Raw genomic sequence first — 23916 nt, 5'->3', positions numbered from 1 at the left:
GAATTGGGGACTGCATGCTGATTGGCTTGTGAGTATGCAAAAAAGGCTAAAACAAAAGTGCCACTCAAAGGTGGGCACAACAGTGTAATAAACCAATTAGGGAAGGGCAGGTATATGTAAAATAGGTGAAGAGTGGGGATCAATCAGAGGAAAATGTGCCAAACAAGAAGAAAGGTTCTCAATCCAATCCGTGGATTTATCTGGGACTTATGGCTAGGCTTTAAACTGTCCTAGACTTGAAGGTGGGGTTACACTGGGAACCTGTCCCTGTCTGCCTAGGATTTGTCTGCCTCCTGCCACTATCCATTCATTCCTCTAGGGTTTGTTGAGTGCTGGCTCTATGCCAGCCACTCCCCAAGGCACTGGGGGTATAGCAGTGGAGTAGACAAATCTCTGTTCTGTTGGAGATTGTATTCTAGAGGGGAGGTGGTTGGCAGTCAAACGAAGTCAATAGATAAGTGACAATGTGGAGAGCAGCTGTAGAGCCTAGTGGTTCAGAGCCTGGACTCAACCTGGCTGGAGTTCAAACCCTGGCTGTGTGTGACCTTGGGCAAGTTACTTAACCCCTTTTGCCTCAGTTTCCTCATTTGTTCGTTTGGTTTTTTTTGTTTTTGTTTGTTTGTTTTTTTGAGATGGAGTCTCTCATTGTCCCCTGAGCTGGAGTGCAGTGGTGCAATCTTGGCTCACTGCAACCTCTGCCTCCCAGGTTCAAGCGATTCTCCTGCCTCAGCCTCCCGAGTAGCTGGGATTACAGGCACCTGCCACTGTGCCCAGCTAATTTTTTGTATTTTTAGTAGAGATGGAGTTTCACCATGTTGTCCAGGCTGGTCTCGAACTCCTGACTTTGTGATTCACCTGCCTCAGCCTCCCAAAGTGCTGGGATTATAGGCACGACTTACCACACCTGGCCTCCTTATTTGTAAAAAGAAGATGACCAATATACAGCATTAAGAGTGAGCACTCCAGCCTGGGCAACAAAAGTGAAACTCTGTCTCAAAAAAAAAAAAAAAAAAAAAAAAAGAGTGAGCTCTAATATAAACGATGGACTTTGGATGATAATAATGTGTCAGTGTAGACTCATCAATTATAACAAAAGTACCACTCTGGTGGGGGAGACTGTGGGGTGGGCAGTAAGGAGTATTTGGATGGAAATTCTCTGCACTTTATATTCAATTTTGTTGTGAACCTGAAACTGATCTAAAAAGTAATGTTTATTAATTTTTAAAATGTATTTATTTATTTTCCCGCTATATTCCCACCTGTTTTATCTCACTATATTGACTAGGCTGGTCTCAAACTCCTGGCCTCAAGCAATCCTCCCAACGTGGCCTCCCAAAGTGCTGGGATTACAGGCATGAGCCACCACACCCGGCCTACTATTTTTTTCAAAAAAGATAATAAGAACAAGCTCAGAACCAATTCATAAAGTTATTGGGAGAGAAGTAAGTGTTAATGCCCTTAATTAGCTGAGTGTGGTGGCATGCACCTGTAGTCCCAGCTACTTGGGAAGCTGAGGCCAGAGTACTGCTTGAGCTCAGGAGTTCGAGGCTTCTGTGAGTTATGATAGTGCCTCTCCACTCCAGTCTGGGTGACAGAGTGAGACCCTGTCTCAAAAAAGAAAAAAAAAGTTATTAATGTACTTAAAACACAGCAATTTCAGATAAATATGTGCGCACACACACACACACACACACATATATATATATTTTGAGACAGAGTTTTGCTCTTGTTGACTAAGTGGGAGTGCTATGGTGCGATCTTGGCTCACAGCAACCTCCGCCTCCCGGGTTCAAGTGATTTTCATGCTCACCCTCCCGAGTAGCTAGGATTACAGCTAGGATTATCAGGCACCACCTGCCTGATTTTATATTTTTAGTAGAGACGGGGTTTCACCATGTTGGCCAAGCTGGTCTCGAACTCCTGACCTCAGGTGATCCACCTGCCTGGCCTCCCAAAATGCTGGGATTACAGGTATGAGTCACTGCACCCGGACCAAATAGAAAATATTTAGTAAGAAGTAACCATTATTTTTAACATAAGATATTGATAATATTTTCTTCTCCAGCTTTATTAATGAGACTCTTTTGATGAAAAATCAAACTAGGTTAGGGGATAAAACAGGCACGAATAAGAGAATAAGGGCTGGGAGGGGAAGTGAGAGGGTTTCTTTTAGCTGGGGTGTTTAGGGAAGGGAAAGCCTCTTTGTGGAGGTGGCAGTTACGAAAAGACCTGAAAGAAGAGAGGAATGGACTCATAAACTATCTAGGGATGAGAAAACAGCCAAAAACAAGGGCCTGAGGCAGGAGTCAGCTTGATAGGTCCAAGAAGAGGGCAGCAATGCATGGGGTGGAGTGAATGGGGAATGAGCCCATGGTGTCATCCAGCACTTCTGCTTATGGATCATGATCTCACACTAGCTATGAGTCTCAAGTCTTTGTATCACTCGGTCCTGTACCAGGCCATGGAATATGCTGTATAAATGTTTATTGAATAAAGAAAAAATAATGATTAACCCGTACAGCACCTCCATCAGCAAATTAGAATATCAATATTCTAGGCTCAATTGTTCACTCCCTAGCTCCAGGCACAACCCAACTGAAAGAAGTGATATTTATGGAGCTCTCCTAAGGCTTTGTTTTTATAAAAATATAGAGTTCAGCCCACAAGGAGGATGTGCAGATGGGCAACCAGTTGATGAGAACAATGCAAATCCTTTGCTTGGTTCTTCCAAGTGAGTGGATACAATTCCCTGGAGTGCCATTATTATGTACAACTGCTTATATGCAGTCAGGGGTTACCAAAATTAGTGCTCCACTAGCAGAGTCCTGGGGACTGATTCAACATTCAGCCAAGGAGCTTGGCTGCCAAGCCCAGCTCTCTGGCGTGGCCATCTCCCACTGTGCACAGCATAGCTGGAATTCCTGCCAACCTTAGGCAGGAAGCTTTGTTATTGTTGCATCATCGATGTTGTTTAGAGGGGATCCTGGCTTTTTCTCTTGCAGTTTTCTGCATTTCAATGGTCATTTTCTGTTTCTCTTCATCCTTAGCAATTTGGTTTGTAGTGGACTTGTTCTGTAAGCCCTGCAGGCTGCAGTAGTGAATGTTTCGTCAACACTTTTCCATTTCTTAGGTTTCTAAGTCATGAATATGTTTTTTTAAAATTTTTTTGTGCATAATTGTCACTTTAGCCTGTCCAGCTTCCCTTCTGCCTTCATGTAGTAACAGCACCCCATTTTCCCTTTGGGGAGCCCCTCCCCACTCCATGCCGCCTTGAGAAGCTATGTATCTTGGGGTCCTGCCTGTTCTGCCTCCCTTCTTACCCCTTTCCCAAGGGTGCCCCACTAACCAAGCTAGCCAGGAGCACTTCCTTTCTTGGTCACCCCTTGGGTTCAGGGGTGGACTATGACCCACACTAGACCATCTGGGTCATCCTTACAAGTTGGCAAGGTGATGCTCATTAGGAGGGAGTACACAGCCCTCTTCCTCTAAGACAGTCGTTCTAAAATCTAACACTTGCTTTTTATAAACAAATACTTTATTATCCTTTTAATATACTGAAAGGTAATAGATCATGTACATGTTATTTAAAACCTCAGGCAGGGTGCAGTGGCTCACACCTGTAATGCCAGCACTTTGGGGTTGGGAGGATGTCTTGAAGCCAGGAGTTCAAGACCAGCCTGGGCAACAAAAAAAAGACCCTGTCTATACCAAAAAAAAAAAAAAAAATGATGCCCTAACTGTAGTAGAAAAGAGAAATTAAAATAGCTTATAATAAACTCATTTCTAAAATAGCACATAATAAAATAATAATGCATCAGTAAGTAAATGCATGGTTATGCCCACACTAGAAGACACAATGAGGGAATCAGATGCTTGTTCAAACATGTAGAATCACCGTGAGTGTGACAGCCGCAGATGAAGCCATATGCAGGTGTGCTGTGTGATACCTCCAACACTGTAAGTGGCATTGCCATCGGCGATGTGGTTTCTGAAACAGTGAAATCATGAACAGCCCTTGGCAAAATTTCAAACAAAAGCAAATAAAACTTTCCTTTGTTTTACACAAGGTAGTATGTATGGACAACTCAGTGTATATTAAAACTGTGCAAGAAATACTTTATATATAAAATGGGGTTAAGTCTAGGCTCAATTAATTACAAATAGGCTTTCCACCCACATAGATGTCCAGTTGGACATTATAAATTTGTGTGAGACACAGGATAATTCTTTGTGTAGGACTATTCCATGCTTCACAGCAAGTCTAGCATAAAATTTAAGCAGTAGCTTTCCACCATCATTGTGACAACAAAAATCATCCCCACAAATTCCCAAAATGCTCTTCAGGGGGCGCTACTGACCTCCCCTTCCACACACGAAGAAGCACTGTTCCCGGAAGGAGTGGCTGTAACTGCTGGCAAACCGGAACTACTTGTAGTCATCTTTCCCAGCTTCATGGAAGCAGCCATCTATAGAAGAAGCAAATGAAACCAACGTGGAGAGGAAGGCAGAAATGAGAAGTGGTAAGAGAGAGGCAAAGCCCCAAAGATATTATTTGAGATCCCAGATTCATGTATGCATGATGTCAGATCACATCTGTATTTCCCAGTTTGCATGAATGTCAATTTTCTTTTTGCTTGAGTTACATTGAGTTTAGTTTCTGACATATGCAACCAAAAATTAGACTAATACGTATTTCAAAAGGCCACTGTACATATAATTTAAACTTTTTGTTTTGCTTCTTTAATTATATTTTGTTATTATCACAAATTTATTTTTTAGTCCTGTAAAGTAGGAATAGAAAGGGGAAGTGAACTCCAGGGTGCCATGTCCTAGCAGGTCAGACTTAGTAAAGCCTGTGAGCACATGGCCCTACCTTTTGTTTTTCTCATGGAACTGCTACACACACACACCACACACACACATATACACCACACACACACACACACATGCATATTTATGTAGGATGGCCACATTCTCTGCTGATTAGACCAGGCATGGACAAATCAAATTCTCTTTCCCAGGAACTTCCAACCAGGTTACTAGCAGACTGAATCACTCACTAAGGCTGGAACTGTTACAGGTAACATGAAAACGAGGATGGAGAAGGGCAAGAGTTACACAGTGACTATATTCTGCCAGGTTATTTTGGGAAGAAGGGAAAACGGATTAGCAGATGTGCAGAGAAAAGAGATACAGAGAGTTTCAGAAACTTTCCAGTTTCAAGATCCATCCCTTCTCAAGACCCAACTATATATATCCTGTCCTACAGTTCTTAAAAGAACCCCTGTGCACTAAGTACATTTCCCCTTTTTATTCAGGATGTCTCAGCCAGGCATGGTGGCTCACGCCTGTAATCCCAGCACTTTGGGAGGCTGAGGTGGGTGGATCACTTGAGTCCAAGAGTTCGAGACCAGCCTGGGCAACATGGCAAAACCCCGTCTTTACAAAAAAAATTAGGATATTTTTAGTGAGTTTCTATGACTAGTGTCTAAAGAGTTCTAAGCTCACATCTCACTCCTATAGGTATTCTAAGTTTTCTCCTCACATCAAATTAGATAGAATTAGATCAGATTACATCATAAAGCCACACCGCATAGCAGGATCAGCTCCTGCAAAATTGCCTTCAAGGGGTTCGGCTCAGGGATGGGGAGGTAATGTGTTGCCCTTGGGTTTAATCAAATGTCAACACAAGAAACAACTGGAGTTGTGGTTCAAATTCAGGCTCGGACATCAGCTGTGTTTCTTTAGGTAAATTACTTCAGACTCTCCTGATCTTTAAACTTGGGACAATAATAACCATGACAGCTAACTGAGATGATCGAAGACAAATGTGCTTAGCTCAGCACCTGGGCCTAAGTCAGGGCCCAAACATCGTTTCTCCTATGACTTCCCCTTTCTTCCTTATCACATTTCAAGAAAAGGAAAGTGGGCAGGGCGTGCGTGGTGGCTCATGCCTGTAATCCCAGCACTTTGGTGAGGCTGAAGAGGGTGGATCACTTGAGATCAGGAGTTCAAGACCAGCCTGGCCAACATAGTGAAACCCCGTCTCTACTAAAAATACAAAAATTAGCTGGGCGTCGTGGCACGCATCTCTAATCCCAGCAACACAGGAGGCTGAGGCAGGAGAATCACTTGAACCCGGGAGGCAGAGGTTGCAGTGAGCCGAGATCGTGCCACTACACTCCAGCCTGGGTGACAAAGTGAGACTGTGTCTCAAAAAAAAAAAAAAAGATGGGGGGGTGAACTCCAGTATTTTCAGGGTGTTTAGCTGTTAACCAGTTCTTCCCAAAGCATTAGCACAACAGGCAGTATCTTAGAATTTCAGATCTAAGATTATCTTAGAAATTCTGATAAAACACAGAGGTTATCTAGTCCCACCCACTCACTTGATTTCATTTTTCATTTTAAAATTTTTTATCAAGACTGTAGTTGTATACAGCTTAAAGAATCAACTAGTTCTATAAGAGTTATGTAGAAACAGCAGACTCAGGCCTCATTCCATTGTCTCCCTCTCAAGAGGCAACCTTTTTCTCTGTGCTTGCCCTTCCTAGAGCGGATCACGCTTGGAATCGAATCCACTTGTGTTCTTTCTTTCTGAATGTCTTGCTTCCCTGTAAGACTGTATGAGCACAGAGACATCTACTGTGGGACCCACAGCCCATCCACAGTGCCAGATCCGCCGTAGGTATCCACTATATATTCATTATCTCCTTTCTTGGCTGAATACCAGGCCACCTCGCTTGGCCAGCTCACTGCCAGAGCCACCAGCTCAAACTTGCACCTACAACTCCCTGACTAGAGATGCAGAAAAGCTGGTTGTCCCCAAGTTCATGTTTACTTAACCAAAATCAAAGTCCGATAGTTGAATAGTAAGACAAGCTCAGCAGGCAGGACGTACCCAGCCACATTCTTATTTACAGTGCACCCTGGCATGGCTGAGAATGCCTTTCCTTTATTCTCCAGCCATGGAGCTGTGGTTCTCATTTCTGTTGAAGAAACAAAATCTTCTTTATAGGACCTTTTACTCGATAGGGTTTCCAGAGGGCTCCACTCTGACTGCTTCCGAGCTGGGGGACATCGCCGTCTTAATTCACATGGTATCCTCGCAACTGAGGAAGAGAAGCCAAAAAGAATCAAAAGCAGAAACAAAACAACTCTGAAAAAGCATTCCTCAAAAGCCCTGTGCATTCAGAAAGGCTTGGTTGGGTTATTTCCAGTTGTACTGTCGAGAAAAGAGCTATTTCTGTCTTTTAACTCTCAAATACAAAGATACTGCTCAGCAGGAATCAAATATTCCTGATTTTCATTTATTTCTTTTTTCATTTTAATTTTGGATTTGGGGGGTACCTCTGCAGCTCTGTTCGACAGAGTATATTGCATGATGCTGAGATCTGGGCTTCTAATGATCCTGTCGCTCAAGTAGCAAACATACTACCCAAAAGGTAGTTTTTCAACCCCTGCTCCTTTTGGAGCCCCCAGTGTTTGTTGTTCCCACCTTTGTGTCTGTGTGGACCCAATGTCTACCTCCCATCTACAAGTGAGAACAGGCGGTATTTTGTTTTCCGTTCCAGCATTAATTCGCTTAGGATAATGGCTTCCAGCTACATCCATGTTGTTGCAAGGAGCATGATTTTATTCTTGTTTTTTTAATAGTAGAGCACTGATTTATTTTCAAAAGTCAAAAATATGTATTTTTAAATTAGGCCAAGTGTGTTATGATACTCTATTTTTGGGAACAAAAATTTCTGACACTGAGCAAATTCCTACCTCAAAATGTTCTCCATTCAAGCAACAGCTGAAATTGATATTGTAGAGGGGACTTAAACATCTGGTGGGACAGTTTAGATGAGAAAGCATGGCAGTTATTTATTTTTATTTTATTTTTTTGAGACGGAGTCTTGCTCTGTGGCCTAGGCTGGAGTGCAGTGGCGCAATCTCAGCTCACTGCAACCTCTGCCCCCTGGGTTCAGGTGATTCTCCTGCCTCAGCCTCCCAAGTAGCTGGGATTATAGGTGCCTGCCACAATGCCTGGCTAATTTTTGTATTTTAGTAGAGACGGGGTTTCACCATGTTGGCCAGGCTGGTCTCAAACTCCTGACCTCAGGTGAACCACCCACCTCGGCCTCCCAAAGTGCTGGGATTACAGGCGTGAGCCACCATGCCCCACCCAGCATGGCAGTTATTAAGAGCTTGGGGGCTGCAAATACATGTTACAAGTGCCATCTCTCCCTACTCCTGCCCCGACAGGCATTGCTAAGTGATCATAGCAGTTGAGAATACCGGCTTTAGAATCATACTGTCTGAGTTCGTATCCTGGCTCTGTCATTTAACAGCTGCATAACCTTGGGCAGTTTTCTCAATCATGCAGTTCTTCAGTGAGCTCATCAATAAAGGGAGGAGCAGAAGAGTACCTACTACATGTCATGAGGTTAAATGATTTAATATGGCTGAGCACGGTGTCTCATGCCTGTAATCCTAGCACTCTGGGAGGCCAAGGCAGGTGGATCACTTGAGGCCAGGAGTTCAAGACCAGCCTCGCCAACGTGGCGAAACCCTGTCTCTACTACAAATACAAAAATTAACTGGACGTGGTGGTGCATGTCTGTAATCCCAGCTACTTCGGAGGCTGAGGCACGAGAATTGTTTGAGCCTGGAAGGCAGAGGTTGCAGTGAGCCAAGATCATGCCACCGCACTCCAGCCTGGGCAAGAGAGCAAGATTCTGTCTCAAAAAAAACAAAAACAAAAACAAAAACAAAAAAAACAGTGGCTGGATGCAGTGGCTCACACCTGTAATCCCAGCAATTTGGGAGGCTGAGGCAGGAGGATTGCTAGAGCCCAGGAGTTTGAGACCAGCCTGAGCAAAATAGTTAGACCTTGTTTCTACAAAATTAAAAAAAAATTGGCCATGTGTGGTGGTGCATGTTATAGTCCCAGCTCCTTGGGAGGCCGAGGTGAGAGGATGACTTGAGCCCAGGGGGTCGAGGCTGCAGTGAACCATAATCCTGCTTGGGTGACAGAGTGAGACCCTATCTAGATTAAAAAATATATATATATATTAGCTATCATTATTTCCCACTAACCTCATTCTTTTTAAAACAGGGCCTCAGGTGTTTGCTACCTGAATCAGAGTCAACACTCGGTTCTAGTCTTATTGTTATCCCTGGTTTTGATGGACTTTTTTGATCCTCTTGCATTTATGAGAATTTATGATTCTATAACCTTCTAATCCTCTGAACCTCTCTGGGCCTTAGTGTTTTTCGTCAGTAATATGGAACTTATAATATCTACCTACTTTTGCTGGGCGCGGTGGCTCACGCCTGTAATCCCAGCACTTTGGGAGGCCGAGGCGGGTGGATCACCTGAGGTCAGGAGTTTGAGACCAGCCTGGCCAACATGGTGAAACCTCGTCTCTACTAAAAATACAAAAATTAGCTGGGCATGGTGGCATATGCCTGTAATTCCAACTACTCGGGAGGCTGAGGCAAGAGAATCGCTTGAACCTGGGAGGCAGAGGTTACAGTTAGCCGAGATCACGCCACTGCACTCCAGCCTGGGCGACAGAGCAAGACCCTGTCTCAAAACAAAAAAAAAAAAAAAAAAAAAATCGACCTGCTTTTCTGGAAGGTAGGATTGTTGTGAAGATTGAATATTCATCAAAAGGCTCCTAAAAACTGTATGACATGAGGAAAATATAAAGGGGTGATCCATGCTGCATTAGCTCGAATGTGTGTTTGCCAGGGCTTGGTCTGCCAGCAGAACCCAATACTGAGTAGAACCTCTCAAAGCAGCCCTTTTACAAATATTATTCAGATTTATGATTTTAGTGTAAATGCCTTTGTGAGCTCATTTTATGGCTAATCACTGGGGTCTGTGGAGAGGAGGGATTCAGAGCAAGTACACTGGAGTTTGACAGGCCCAGGCCAGGCTGCTAGGAGAGGCCAGGCCAGTGTTAGTGGGGAAGGCTGAATATAGGAACTTTCTGGGCATCAAGTCTGACCCCTACAGAACCTTCTGTCAGGTCAGGGACGCCTGCCACTTGAGTTAGAGCCCGGTGCTGAGTGACACTGCAGGACCTGGTTTGATCTCTTGTGTAAAACACAATCATTTAGTATCACTCTGAAGAGCCCGTAGGCATGGGTAAAACATTGTATTTACAGGAAACAGCATACATTAGTGGCTAATAACTCATATGAAGTAAATTTAAAATAAATAATAAAAATTGCCGCAAAGAGTTTAGGCTTAGAGAGCCTGGATTCAATTTCTGGCCCTGCCACTTTTAAGCAATGTGACTGGGACAAGCTCACCTCTTTCTGCTTTAGTTTTTTAATCTGAAAATCAGCATTCTACTATTATTACTACTGCTAATACCATTAGCTAATCTGTGGGTAGGTGTGAAGATTGAACAAAGCAGTTTACGTAAAATGGTTCTCTGGAAGATGGTAAGTGCTCAGAGAAAGGTAACTAATAATCACAATAACTGATATATAATTTGAGCAAAATCATTTCCACTGGCATAATTTACTTTCAGCCAAAGAGTGATCTTAATTATATTTTCATTCTTTTTTTCTCCCGTAGTTCCTAAATCATTTTTCTGTCTTTTGTTAATCCTTCTATTGTTATCTTTTTCATTATATAGAGAAATGATACAGTAGAGTTGTCAGTAGATCAAAGAGTTTGTCTCATTTTACCTATGAAAGCAGAATAAGGAGAAAAAGGAAAAGGATTAAGTGAAAAAAAAAAAAAAGCTCTAAAACTGTATGTCTTAAAAGACCTCATTTTGTGGGTAGGGGTAACTTATAAAGCCAGGGTTGAAAAGACTGGAAAGATATAAACTAAAATTGTACCAAATGTTTGCCAAAAGATCCAAACCAAAACACAAACAGTAATTACTCTTTGTCTTGGGGTTGAGGAAACTTTTTACTTTCTTCTTTTGGTTTATCTGTGTTTTCTAAATTTTATACAATGAATGGATATTGCTTTTACAAAAAAACACTTAAAAATAGTTCTGATGTCTATGGAGTTGCTACCTTTGTTCAGAAAAGCAGGAAACATTCTCGTTACTTGTAACCAATAAAAATAGCCATCTGTAAGCAAGCAAAAATAATTAAAATGCCTCAAACCAAATACCTTAGATATCTGTCTCTGAGACCTGTACATGGGACAGCCTCAGGAATGTCTTGCTGTGCTCCTTGACCCTGAATGAAAAGAATAGTGATGTCCCCCCACACCTTTTTTTTTTTTTGAGATGGAGTTTTGCTCTGTCGCCCAGGCTGGAGAGGCTGGAGGGCAGTGGCGTGATCTCAGCTCCTGCAACCTCCGCCTCCTGGGTTCAAGCAAGTCTCCTGCCTCAGCCTCCCGAGTAGCTAGGATTACAGGAGCCCGCCACCAGGCCTGGCTAATTTTTATATTTTTAGTAGAGATGGGGTTTCACCATGTTGGCCAGTCTGTCTTGAACTCCTGACCTCAGGTGATTCACCCACCTAGGCCTCCCAAAGTGCTGGTATTATAGGCATGAGCCACTGTGCCCGGCCAGCCCCCACACCTTCTTATGTCCCTTACTTAATTCTTGATCCTGCTTTGTAATCCATGTGTGAATCCCACATGAATCTAAGTTCTTCTTAAATCAACATATTTTCCACCTGTACAATGCAGTTGGAAACAACTGTATTAAAATTTGAATTCTGCCAAGCCTAGCAGCCAGTGGGCACAGAGTAGGTCCCACCAGGAGTGATCAAACAGCAGTCATTGGTTCACCCCTAACCAAGACCTTGACTCATTGCAAAGAACCTCTTGAAAGTATGGTGATCCCAGAAGCATCTCGTGTGTGCTTACACAAAGTCCACACTGGCCATGCCCCACTGTGGTCCTAGTGTCCCACAGATCACTGCAGAGCCTGGGCACTCGAGTTTCAAATCCTGGCTGTGGGACTTACCAGCTGTGCAACTTTGGGCAAGATACTTAACCTCTCTGATCTCAGTTTCCTTATCAGTAAAGTGCATACAGTAGTACCTATTTCATAGGGTTGTTGTGCGGATCAAGTGAAGTAATATTGTAAAGTGCCCTGAATAGTGTCTGACACATGGGAAGTACCCACTACATGTTAACTGTGCTCTTAAATACTGGCTAATGCCTCTGCAGCAGCATTTGAGCTTCCACTCACTGTCGCTTAATAGGTTCCTAGCAGCACAAGAAACGAACTTGCATTCTACAAATGAATGAAAAAGACTTTGAATAAAATCTCAGGCAATGTTTCACAGACTACAGTTTTGTCCCTGCAAGCTGCCTGGATGAGATTCTAACGTAGCTTCCCGGGGAAGCATTTTTCCAACAGTAGCCTCCATCTCCTAGACAGCAAGCTGAGCCAAAATTGCAGCCTTTAGAATCTTCGGAGCCGTGAGGGACTCTGACTACAGTGGGTTTTACTCACTCTCCAGTAGTTTTCACACTTTGGGAGCATTAGCATCCCGATGCCCAGGCTATCCTCCAAAAAACAATTAAATCAGGATCCCTGAAGGTGGGACCCAGACATCAGCATTTTTTTAAAGCTTCCCAGATGATTCCCATGGTCAGTCCAGGCTGGGCTGAACTGACCTGCCAAGATCTAAACAAAATGCCAAGGATTTGTGATTTTTCACAGTGGTAACAAATCACAGCTGGTGACCAATTTTTTTAGTTTTTGTTGTTGTTGTTGTTGATGTTATTATTATTATTATTTTTTTTGAAGTCTACCTTTGGCGCCCAGGCTGGAATGCAGTTGGGCGATCTTGGCTTACTGCAACCTCTGCCTCCCAGGTTCAAGGGATTCTCCTGCCTCAGCCTCCCAAGTAGTCCACTTCATTCCTCACCTCTGGGCCTTCACCAGGTGACTGCACCGTCTCCTGTGACCCTGATCTTCACCCCTATTCCCAATCCCCGTCTTGTCCCTCCACTTCAGATTGGTTCCCAAGCCCTCCAGCTGGACCTCCTTCCCACACATCCAAGCACAGTCTGGACTCCACAGGTATACCTGCTGCCTCCCCAAATGAGGTCTCCTTGGCCAGCAAGCCTGTTCCACCCAAACCCAGAGGAAGTCTCGGGGCTCCCTTCCCTCCTTTTCTTTCTTTCTTTCTCTTTTTTTTTTTTTTTTTTTTTTTGAGTTGGAGTTTTGCTCTTGTTGCTCAGGCTGGAGTGCAATGGCGTGATCTTGGCTCACCGCAACCTCTGCCTTCCAGGTTCAAGCAATTCTCCTGCCTCAGCCTCCTGAGTAGCTGGGATTACAGGCATACGCCACCACACCTGGCTAATTTTGTATTTTTAGTAGAGACGGGGGTTTCTCCATGTTGGTCAGGCTGGTCTTGAACTCCCGACCTCAGGTGATCTGCCTGCCTCGGCCTCCCAAAGTGCTGGGATTACAGGCATGAGCCACCATGCCCAGCCTCCCCACTTTTCTTTACTTCCCATGCCTGATTAATCCAAGTCTTGTGTCACTTTCCCTCCTCATTTTTTAAAATTACATTTTAACAAAATATTAATTTACTGTAAGGTACGATATCCAATGGCATGCCATCTTTCTGTGTAAGCTTCATTAGCATGGTGGATGACTGTCGAATGCTTGCTCTTGCACCTGTATTTCTTCAGAATTGAATGCCTAGTTCAGTTTTTCCATACTTCTCGCTGCCAGACTGGGACAGAGCAGGGTCACATCTGGGAATCATTGTTGGCAGCAACCATTACACATGAAGAAAGGATCTAAGAGAAAGGAAATGAAAACCTCCAGAATGTGGATCAAGTACAAGTACCCAAACTTTGCAATACATTGTGAAAGGATCCCAAAGTGGTTTAGGGTCAACAAATTGTTAAAGCCTAAATGGTTATCTTTTGGTTTTTTGAGGACAGGAGCCATTTCTAGGTAATTATACAGTTTGTGCTTTGCTCTTAAAGTTTTTTTTTTTTTTTTTGAGACAGAATCTCACTCTGTTGCCCAGGCTGGAGTGCAGTGGCGTTATCTCGGCTCACTGCAACCTCTGCCTCCCAGGTTCAAGAGATTTTCCCGCCTCGGCCTCCCGAGTAGCTGGGATTACAGGCACCCACCACCACGCCTGGCTAATTTTTGTATTTTTAGTAGAGACAGGGTTTCACCATGTTGGACTAGACTGGTCTTGAACTCCTGACCTCAGGTGATCTGCCTGCCTTGGCCTCCCAAAGTGCTGGGATTACAGGTGTAAGCCACCATGTCTGGCTGTTTTTATTTATTTATTTTTCAGAGCAGGAGTGGAAGTTTCTTTAAAATCTTTAGAACAGTAAGGAAAGAAAAAAAGGAAGGAAAGTACACTTGGAAGAGGGACAAGCAGGTGACTTGAGAGACCAAGCATGCTTCTTAAATATTTTTAAATCCATCCTTTTTGACACTGCCCTAGCCTAGGCCTCTGTCTTCTGTTGACAGCCATTCCTGGGACATTAGCCTCTGCAGTGTGAACAGGTACAATGTAAAACAGAGTCCCAGGTTTCCTTGCTGCAGACATCTCAGAGCCCTCCATACACTAAAGCACTTTGTGAACCTCCAAGAGGGGTTATTACAGATGATGCCACCCAGGCCTCCCACCCAGTTTTTGAGGAGCGCTTTACAAGACTCATGTTCTACAGTCTTTTCTCTCAAAAAACTTCCTTGCTGGTCTGACTGCCTCTAGTTATGTGACAGCCCCCCTCATTCCCTGCACACTGGCCTCAGTGATCTCCATCTAGAACACATGCTGTCCACACCTTCTCCCATAGGTAGCTCTTCTTCATCTACAGGGTGAACTCCAAGCTTCTTGGCCCAGCAGCTGCATCCTTCAAAAGATCAGGCTTCCTCCCTCCCCAGCCTCACTGTCCTCTTCTTAGGCCTCACCTATACTTCTCCGTAACAACAAACTCCTGCTGATAAAGACATACTCGAGACTAGGTAATTTATAAAGAAAAAAATGTTTAATGGGTCTACGGCTCCACGTGGCTGGGGAGGCCTCACAATCATGGCAGAAGGAGGAAGCTGAAAGGCACTTCTTACATGGTGGCAGACAACAGAGAATGAGCCAAGCAAAAGGGGTTTCCCCTTATAAAACCGTCTGATCTCATGAGACGTATTCACCACCACGAGAACAGTATGGGGGAAACTGCCCCAATGATTCAGGTATCTCCCACAGGGTCCCTCCCACAACATGTGAGAATTATGGGAGCTACAATTCAAGATGAGATTTGGGTGGGGACACAGCCAAACCATATCACCTGGCTTTTTGTTTCTTTTAATTTTATCCCAGGCCTTTGCTGTGTTGCCTTCCTAAAATGCTCTTACCAGTTAACTCTTCCTGAAGAATCTCTCTGAAACATCACCTTCTCCAGAAAGCCTTTCCCGCTCTGCTCCTCCCTTCATGCCTGCTGGGTCAATGTCCCTCCTGTGTGCTGTTGTGGCAGACTAGACATCACCGTGCCCCCTCCCCAAGGTGCTGGTATTTAGTAGTTTTTGAATATTGTCTGCCTCCTCTTACTAGACAGTAAGGTTGTTGTAGCTGGCCCCACCTTCTGTCTTCAGTTTTGTTTTGTTTTGTTTTTTGAGACGAATTCTCACTCTGTCACCCAGGCTGAAGTGCAATGGCACAATCTCAGTTTACTGCAACCTCCGCCTCCTGGGTTCAGGCAATTCTCCTGCCTCAGCCTCCCTAGCAGCTGGGATTACAGGTGTGTACTACCACATCTGGCTAATTTTTGTAGTTTTAGTAGAGACAGTGTTTCACCATGTTGGCCAGGCTGGTCTCGAACTCCTGACCTCAAGTGATCCGCATGCCTCAGCCTCCCAAAGTGCTGGAATTACAGGCGAGAGCCACCGCACCTGGCCCCATCTTCTTCACTTTTTCCATCTTCATCTTTCAATTCCCACATTGGATGTGATGCCCGCACAGAGGCCCTGGAAGGGACATGTGCTTCTCAGCAGCCCATTCCCAGGTCCCCTGGGGTGGGGGTCACTTCTGCCACGGCTCGATTCCCAGCAGTTTCATTTCCATAGAGTGGTATTTTCCTGATGTCATCCCTCAAATTTGGGGACTCTTGATTTTTCAGAGTTCCTCAAATGAGTAAGTACAGACTGAAATGTTATTTTTGTTTGGAGAAGTGATTAGGAGCAAGGGCTTTGGAGACTTTCCAGGCAGCCTGGATTTGAATCCTGACTCTTCTCTTACAAACTGTGTGACTTCGGGTGAGTTATTGATTTCCCTCCACCTCAGTTTCATCTCCTGTAAAATAGGGATAACAATCACACCAAAGACCAGGGCAGTGGCTCACGCCTGTAATCCCAGCACTTTGGGAGGCTGAGGTGGGAGGAGCACTTGAGACCAAGGGATTAGAGACTGGCCTGGGCAACATGGGCAAAACCCCATCTCTACCAAAAAAATAAAAAAAAATTAGCCGGGTGTTATGGCGCACCCCTGTAGTCCCAGCTACTTGGGAGGCTGAGGTGGGAGGATCACCTGAGCCTGGGGAGGTCAAGGCTGCAGTGAGCCATGATCATGCCACTCCACTCCAACCTGGGCAACAGAGCAAGACCCTGTCTCCAAAACAAAGACAAAAACAAAACCCACCAAGTCCAGATGGTTGTTGCAAGCATTAAATGAGTTTGTGCATGTTACACAGAGTTACGTCTGGCCGAGAGTGAGTGCTGCGTAGGGTTAGCCAGTCTTGTTACTACATTCAGGACACTGTCCCTCAGATTGCAGGTCTCCTTTCCTCTGAGCTGCTCTTTCTCTGTTCCAATCTCCTCCTAGTTGCGCACACGGCCAGGGGCTCAGCCCTCTGCTCTCTGGCATGAGGCTGACTGTGGCCACAGCATCAGTGTAGGTTTTTCTCACGGCTTCCATAACAAAGTGCCTCAAACTGGGTGGCTTACAACCACAGAAATGAATTCTCTCATACTTCTAGAGGCTGGAAGTCTGAAATCAAAGTGTCGGCAGAGCCGTGCTCCCTCTGAAAGCTCTAAGGCTGACTCCTTCCTTGTTCTCCTGAGCTTCTGGTGGCCTGAAGCGCTCCTTGGCTTCTGGAAGCACAACTCCAGCTCTGCCTCTGTCTTCATGTGGCCTTCTCCTCTGTGTCTCTGTATTTCTTTTTCTGTGCCTTATAAGGACATGCTAATTGGATATAGAGCTGCCCTAATCCAGTAGGATCTCATCTTGAGCCTTACCTTATGATGTCTGCCAAGACCCTATTTCCAAATCAGGACACTATTCAACCAACTACAGTCAGTCTCTGAGTAGGTGTTCTGGACCAGAAAATCCTCCAGGAACCATGGACATTTTAGAACCACTGGTATGATTTTGTAGTTCTCCTATGTATCGTATAATTTTGTATATTTCCTCAAATTCCAAAAGACCCTAGACACTCAACATAGACCAATACAGCTAAAGACAGAGAAAGATATACATCCCAAGCCATCCAGCCTTACCTTTCTGACTCACTGGTCTGAACCTCAAGAGAGTGAGGAGGACACAGGCAGATGAAGAAAGATACACAGGATGCGAAGACTTAACTCTGCATGCCCAACCTTCCAGCTCCTATCCCTTTCTGTGTTTGCTCAAAATAGGTATCCACCAACCAGGAATCGCTTCCATGTTTGCTCAAGACCCTTTTTTCATAAGAAGGAACAGCAGCTTAAAGAGTGCACTAATTTCACACTTGTAATCTCAGCACTTTTGGAGGCCGAGGTGGGCGGATCATCTGAGGTCAGGAGTTCGAGACCAGCCTGACCAACATGGAGAAACCCCATCTCTACTAAAAATACAAAATTATCCGGGTGTGGTGGCGTATGCCTGTAATCCCAGCTACTCAGGAGGCTGAGGCAGGAAAATCACTTGAACCCGGGAGGCGGAGGTTGTGGTGAGCTGAGATCATGCCATTGCACTCCAGTCTGGGCAACAAGAGCAAAACTCTGTCTCAAAACAAAACAAAACAAAACAAAAAAAAACACTAATTTGCCCAAGGCCTCTCAACTAGAAGCCACTAAGCTGGGACACGAATTCCTGTTGCCATTCTCTTAACTACTATATTATACTGCTTCCCTCACTTAATGGCCCTAAGTCTCAATTTCCTTTTCTATAAGACCAGAACTGTCAATGGCTCCTAGCCCACAGGTGTTTGTGAAAATTAAATGGCATAGCATATGTCAGGTCCTGGCAACCAGCAAGCACGCAGGAGATACCGGTGTTTGGCAGGCGTCGCTTCTCCTTCCTTAGTCTCAGATTCCCATTTCAGGCATGCAGCTCTTACCCCAGGGATGACTGGCATTTGAAAGGACTTTCAATGATCCTGATGAAATCCTGCAGTAAACGACTGAGACCCATGAAAAAAATGCCCTGTGAGCTTGGACAAGTTCCTCCACCCCCTGGGCCTGTTTTGTCCATGTTAGGATGTCCTCTGTTTACCTGGAAGAGTTATGGGTGGATTAAAGGAGAGAGGGAAGAATGGAGCCAGCCCAGGGCTTGCTACAGAACAGGCTGGCGAGAGCTGCAGCGTCTCTGTGCTCTGTGATCACGGCAAGGCAGGAGGAATTCTAGTTTCATTTAACTAAAATAAGAGAATTAGGAAGATTATTTTCCATAGCAACTAAAAATGAGAGACTGTTGAAAGAACTTGCACTGGGTAGTCCAGAGAACCAAGTGTTTATGTGAATGCACCTGTCTAAAAATGAGGGCTTCTCAGGGATCAAGAGAGACCCAAGCCATTTCCATTTTGGGGGGCTTCTGGTATTTTAAGGGGAAAAAACAAGACTGAAAGAATAATACTAAAGCAGGGTTGCATATATTGCTGCATGTCTTGTGTTACATTTAACAAATGTCAATACAAAAAGCTGACTAAACATAACTCTGCTAATCATAGGGCAGTTACTAGATCTATGTAATTACAGAAATCTTAATTAGTGCACTGCAGGCAGCGTTGGCAGGTAATGGGACACAAACTGTTTTCAAGCCTCTCACGGGCCGTCTTGGAGAAAATGCCAACAGTGGCCGATGTCCGGGGTGGGGGTGGCCGTGGATGGGCTCCAGTCCCGGGCACCACCTATCCCGGGACCAGAGCGGCGGGGCTGGATGGGGCGGGGACTGGGAGGTGGCGCGGCCCGGCCCCGGCCCCACCTGTGGACGCCCCGGGCCAGGGAGAGCGGGCGCCGGGGTTCGCCTTGAGTCGCGTGGCAGGCCCGGCTGCGTCCACCGCTGCCGAGTTCAGAGCCGCGCACCGCCCGCCGCCGCAGGTCGGGTTCCCAGCGCTACTCCCAAGCCACCGCTCAGCCATGAAGATGCATTTCTGTATCCCGGTGTCCCAGCAGCGGTCCGACGCGCTGGGGGGCCGCTACGTGGTGCGCCCAGGGCTGGGGTCAGGGTGGGCAGGGAGGGGGCCGGTGGCAATGCTCACTTATCCCTCTGCTCACCCGGGACGGGGTGTCTGTGTGTTTGCAGCTGTACTCCGTGTACCTGGACGGGTTCCTCTTCTGCAGGGTGCGCTACAGCCAGCTGCACGGTTGGAACGAACAGGTGAGCAGGTTGGAGGCGGATACAAGCCCATCCACTGAGACAGGCGGAGAAAGCTGTCCCCAAAGCGCTCTGTTCCTCTGACTTTGGCAAGACACTGGGCGTTTCAGGGCCTCGGGCTTCCTATTGTGAAACAGGGTCCTGGTAACGATGAACTGAATTGCTTGGCATACAGTTGGATGAATGCCTGCTGCGGCTGCTGGTCGCCTAGAGCTGTGAGATGAGGGAAGCGGGCGCAGGTGATTCTTCCAAGCCCCTCGCAGCCGCAGCCGGGTGATCCCCGCTATCCCGGCCTGGCAGGGCGCTGGGGCTATGCTGGGCCCCATTTCAGTGCCCGCTGTTCCCCAGGACAATGCTTCCCTCCAAAATTAGGAAACTGGGTCTAGATCAAGGCCTAGAGTCTTTGGAGTCTTGTACATGGGTATTTAATCTCCTTTGTCTCCAGAGTTTCTTAAGTTTGACCTCTTTAAAAAGGTGTGTCTCTAGTTTTGCTTTCGAATGGCCATGAGGCTTCAAGTACTGGCAGGCTGGGAACCAGGGAACATGACTTACCAAGCTAGGATAGTTTCTCACCCTGCTGTCTTGACAGTATTTTCTCTGGGAGGCAGACTGATTTATTAGTCTGCTCTAATGGGTTTCATTGTTCTTATAAGGAGGTGTTATAAATCTTCAAAATGGATTAGAGAAGTAAATGAAAGTTTAGAAATAAACTTTACCCTCCTCCTCCACTCCCCCAGGAATAGTGCTTTTTGTTTTTTTTGTTTTAGATTTTAGGTTATAAAGAGCACATACCTAACAAAAACAAAAGTACAGGCCAGGCACTGTGGCTCATGCTTGTAATCCCAATACTTTGGGAGACTGAGGCGGGAGGATTACTTGAGTCCCAGAGTTTGAGACCAGCCTGGGCAACATAGCCGAGACCTCGTCTCTATTAAAAAAAAAAAAAAAAAAAAAAGTGTAGAGAAAACAGAAAAAACTTGCCCAGAGGCAACAGCTGTTTTTGTTTGTTTGTTTGTTTGTTTGTTTTGAGAGAGTTTTTTCAGACAGTCTCTGGGTTTCTAGTGAGTTAGATACACCATGTTTCATTTAACCATCTTCTGTTGACCGACAGCTTAGTTTGTTTTTTCTGCTGTTGAAATTGTCACTGTAGCAAGCCTTCTTGCTCATACATCATAGGGCATTGGAAAAGTCCATTTTCAAGGTGTGATTAAGTATCTTTGGAGTCAACTAAGAACAGTTGTAATGTGGTTACTAGTTAATTTGAGTGGTCATCTTTGTATTACTAGTGCTGTGACCCAGTAGGTCCTTAGGAACGATTGTCAAATGATTGAATGAAGAATGGCATAGATTCAGACTTCTGGAAGATAAGAAGCTACTTGTGACTGAAACACATGGGGAATTGTGAGGACTGCAGAGGCAGGGATCTCAAAGGAAGAGAAAGGATGAGTGTCTTAGACATTGGCAGGGGGAAGCAGGGTATCCTCTCCTACCCTCCTCTGTCTTCCTGCAGCTTGAGGTGGGGAAGGGGCGGGAGCAGAGCAGTAGGCAGCAAGAGAGTCTGTGACTGATCAACTGCGTCCTGGCTGATCACCTCACCTCTCCTCTGATCTTCAATTTTCTCATCAGAAATAATAAGCAAATGGGTCCTTATGGATGTCAGCCTCACAGTGTGCTTGTGAAGATTAGGGGCCAGCTTCTTGCAGAGCCTGGTACATAATATATGCTCAGCAAACATTTGTGGACTCAGAGGCTTCAAGCATTCCTGAATCTGGCCCTCCTTACCCAACATACTCGGGAAAATGCTTATTTTCAGGAAAACTCAGATGAACCAAATCCTAGCAGGTCCAGAAGCAGAGGCATAGAGTGAATAAATTTTATTCTTGATCTTCTATTTGGTAAGACATGAAGTAGAAATTGTCTGTTATTTACTATTGGGGCCTTTAAATATTGAATTACCATGGCTCGGTGCCCTCAGTAGGGTATACAATAGATTTTAATAAGTATTTCATATTTATCCCAGATTTCTCAAAATACTAAAATGGAAATTTCTTTGTCTAGTTTCCAACTTCCATATATCTTATATGAATATTTATCATTTTCCCCCTTTCTATACAAACTACTACATTTTTAAAGAAACTATTTAGATCTTAGATGGCTATTGGTATTTATAATCAATCTGAAATAATAACAAGTAGTTACTGTGTACTGAGTTTGGTACCAAACACTTCACCTGTAATAGCTTAATTTTTACAATAGCTTTATGAGCTAGCATTAGAATTAGTCCAATTTAACAAATGAAGCAGCTGAGGAACAATTTTCCCAAAGTCATACTGTTAATGTTGGAGGCAGTATTTGATTTCTAGAACCTGCTCTGACCTATTACACTAATGTGGTTTCTTTCTAAAGCTGATAAAATCAATCGTATCAGTAAACAATGAGTCAAATGACTGAGTCCTAAACTAACATACTTTTACTATATTTTGGAATCATGTAATGTAATAAAATTCCCCAACTTTATGGGTTTGGTGTAATGAATTTTGTTAAATGTATACAATTACCACCACCACGATCAAGGTTGAAATTTTTTTTTTGCCTTTAAAAGTCCCCTTGTCCTTGAAGGAAACCAAAATATTTCATCTCAAAATGTACTACTATGACATATTTCAAGATGGCTGTGTAAAGAGCTGGAAATATCAGAATAGCTGAAAAGCTGCCTTTTGTGGAGGAGATTTGCACCTGTAGAGAGAATCTGTATTGATGCAGCCAGGCTTTCTCTGAAGTCCTCTCTTGTTCAGATTTAGGAAAGAATCACAGAGAGTCTGACACCTTTAAAGATCTGAAACAAATGTTTACCAACTATTCTTTCTGAGAGCTGCTACCTGTGGGTTTCCTCTGTATACTAAGACCACCTTTGCTGGCCAGGTCTCTCCTCTTCTTCCCATGACCTGTCTTGCCACCATAACCTGATTCGCCACCATAACCTGTTTTTGGTACCATGCCGCTTTTTTCTGTAATCTCAAGATGGTATAAAACCATCAACCGTCTGGCCATTTCTTTGAGATCTTATATTTTGTAAGACTCCCGCACATGTTAGTAAATTTGTACGCCTTTTTTCCTATGAATCGGCCTTTTGCCAGTTCGTTTTTTAGTGAACCTTCAGAGGATGAAGGGGAAGTTTGCCCTTAGCCCCGATAATCTTTTTGCTCTCAATCCCCTTCATTCAGCCCTGACCCCAGGCCTCCGACATCCACTCTCTGTCATGAGAGTTCCAGACACAGGATTTTGTTCCAGCAAGTCCCCAGTAAGGTCAGCAGTTCAATCATCATCATCATTCTCATTTTATAGGTAAAGAGTCTGAGGCCGGGCATGGTGGTTCACACCTGCAATCCCAGCACTCTGGGAGGCCAAGGTGGGTGGACTGCCTGAGCTCGGGAGTTCAAGACCAGCCTGGGCAACATGGCAAAACCCTGTCTGTTCCAAAAATACAAAAAATTAGCCAGGCATGGTGGTGCTCCTGTAATCTCAGCTATTCAGGAGCCTGAGGTGGGAGGATCGCTTGAGCCTGGGAGTGTAGGTTGCAGTGAGCTCAGATTGCGCCACTGCACTCCAACCTGGGTGACAGAGTGAGACCCTGTCTCAAAAAAAAAAAAAAAAAAAAAATGAAGAGTCTGAGTAGGGTTGCTAGATTTAGCAAATACAAATACAAAGTCTCCCAATTAAATTTAAATTACAAATCAACAACAATTTTTTTTTAGTATAAGTATGTCCCATGCACCACTTGATACACATTTAACTGAGCATCCTGTATTTTATCTGGCCACACTAAGTCTGAGACTGAAAGGTTGGGTGATCTCTCCCAGATACTTCTCAGCTAGTTTTTATTTCTCCTATTCAGTGGAGGAAGTGAAACGGCTCAGAATTCTTAATCTGATTTAACACAGAGCACTGTAAAAAAGGAAATAGTAGAAAGGTCCCCATCTGTGTGTGTGTTTGGGGAATATGAGTTTATTTCCAGTTTATTTCCAGTTTAGTTCTGCATCCTGATAGAATAGTTTTCATCTATATAATTAACTGATTATTTGCTTAAGAAATATTTACTAAGTTTCTATTATATGCCATGCATTCTGTTAAATTAGGACTATTACTTTAGCATGTGTGATCTTTGGCTTTAAGAATTGGACTTAAATTTTGCATGTTGGATAACTGAGATTGAGGGGCAGTACCTGGCACAGGTGAGGTGGCCTCTACTCCATCTCAGCCAGGGTATGTGGGGAGCTAATGCATAAAAACTGGACCTGGGTTGGCCAGGTGCAGTGGCTCACACCTGGAATCCCAGCATTTTGGGAGGCCAAGGTGGGTGGATCACTTCAGCTCAAGAGTTTGAGACCTGCCTGG

The 23916-nt window shown here is 44.6% G+C and overlaps 1 protein-coding gene across 5 annotated transcripts in view; it reads left to right on the top strand.

The window, feature by feature from the left end:
• The first annotated feature begins 4443 nt into the window (after positions 1–4443).
• Positions 4444–23916, top strand: part of SNX31 (sorting nexin 31) — a 91642-nt gene continuing 72169 nt past the window's right edge. For 3 of the 5 annotated variants that reach the window (XM_063668992.1, XM_063668995.1, XM_063668994.1), the window contains exons 1-2: positions 4449–4520; positions 19450–19524. Coding sequence is in view for 1 of the 5 variants with exons in the window: in XM_054499477.2 (XP_054355452.1) it covers positions 19284–19349; positions 19450–19524 (141 nt within the window). In the remaining 4 variants the exon portion in view is untranslated. Of the gene's footprint in view, positions 4521–19283; positions 19350–19449; positions 19525–23916 lie in introns of those variants that run through there. The other 2 variants (XM_054499477.2, XM_063668993.1) reach the window with 2 other exon arrangements.

This window comes from Pongo pygmaeus, chromosome 7, assembly GCF_028885625.2.
Source record: "Pongo pygmaeus isolate AG05252 chromosome 7, NHGRI_mPonPyg2-v2.0_pri, whole genome shotgun sequence".
Classification (NCBI taxonomy): Eukaryota; Metazoa; Chordata; class Mammalia; order Primates; family Hominidae; genus Pongo; species Pongo pygmaeus.
Note: the sequence above shows the minus strand (reverse complement) of the source record. Positions and strands in the feature narration are given on the sequence as shown.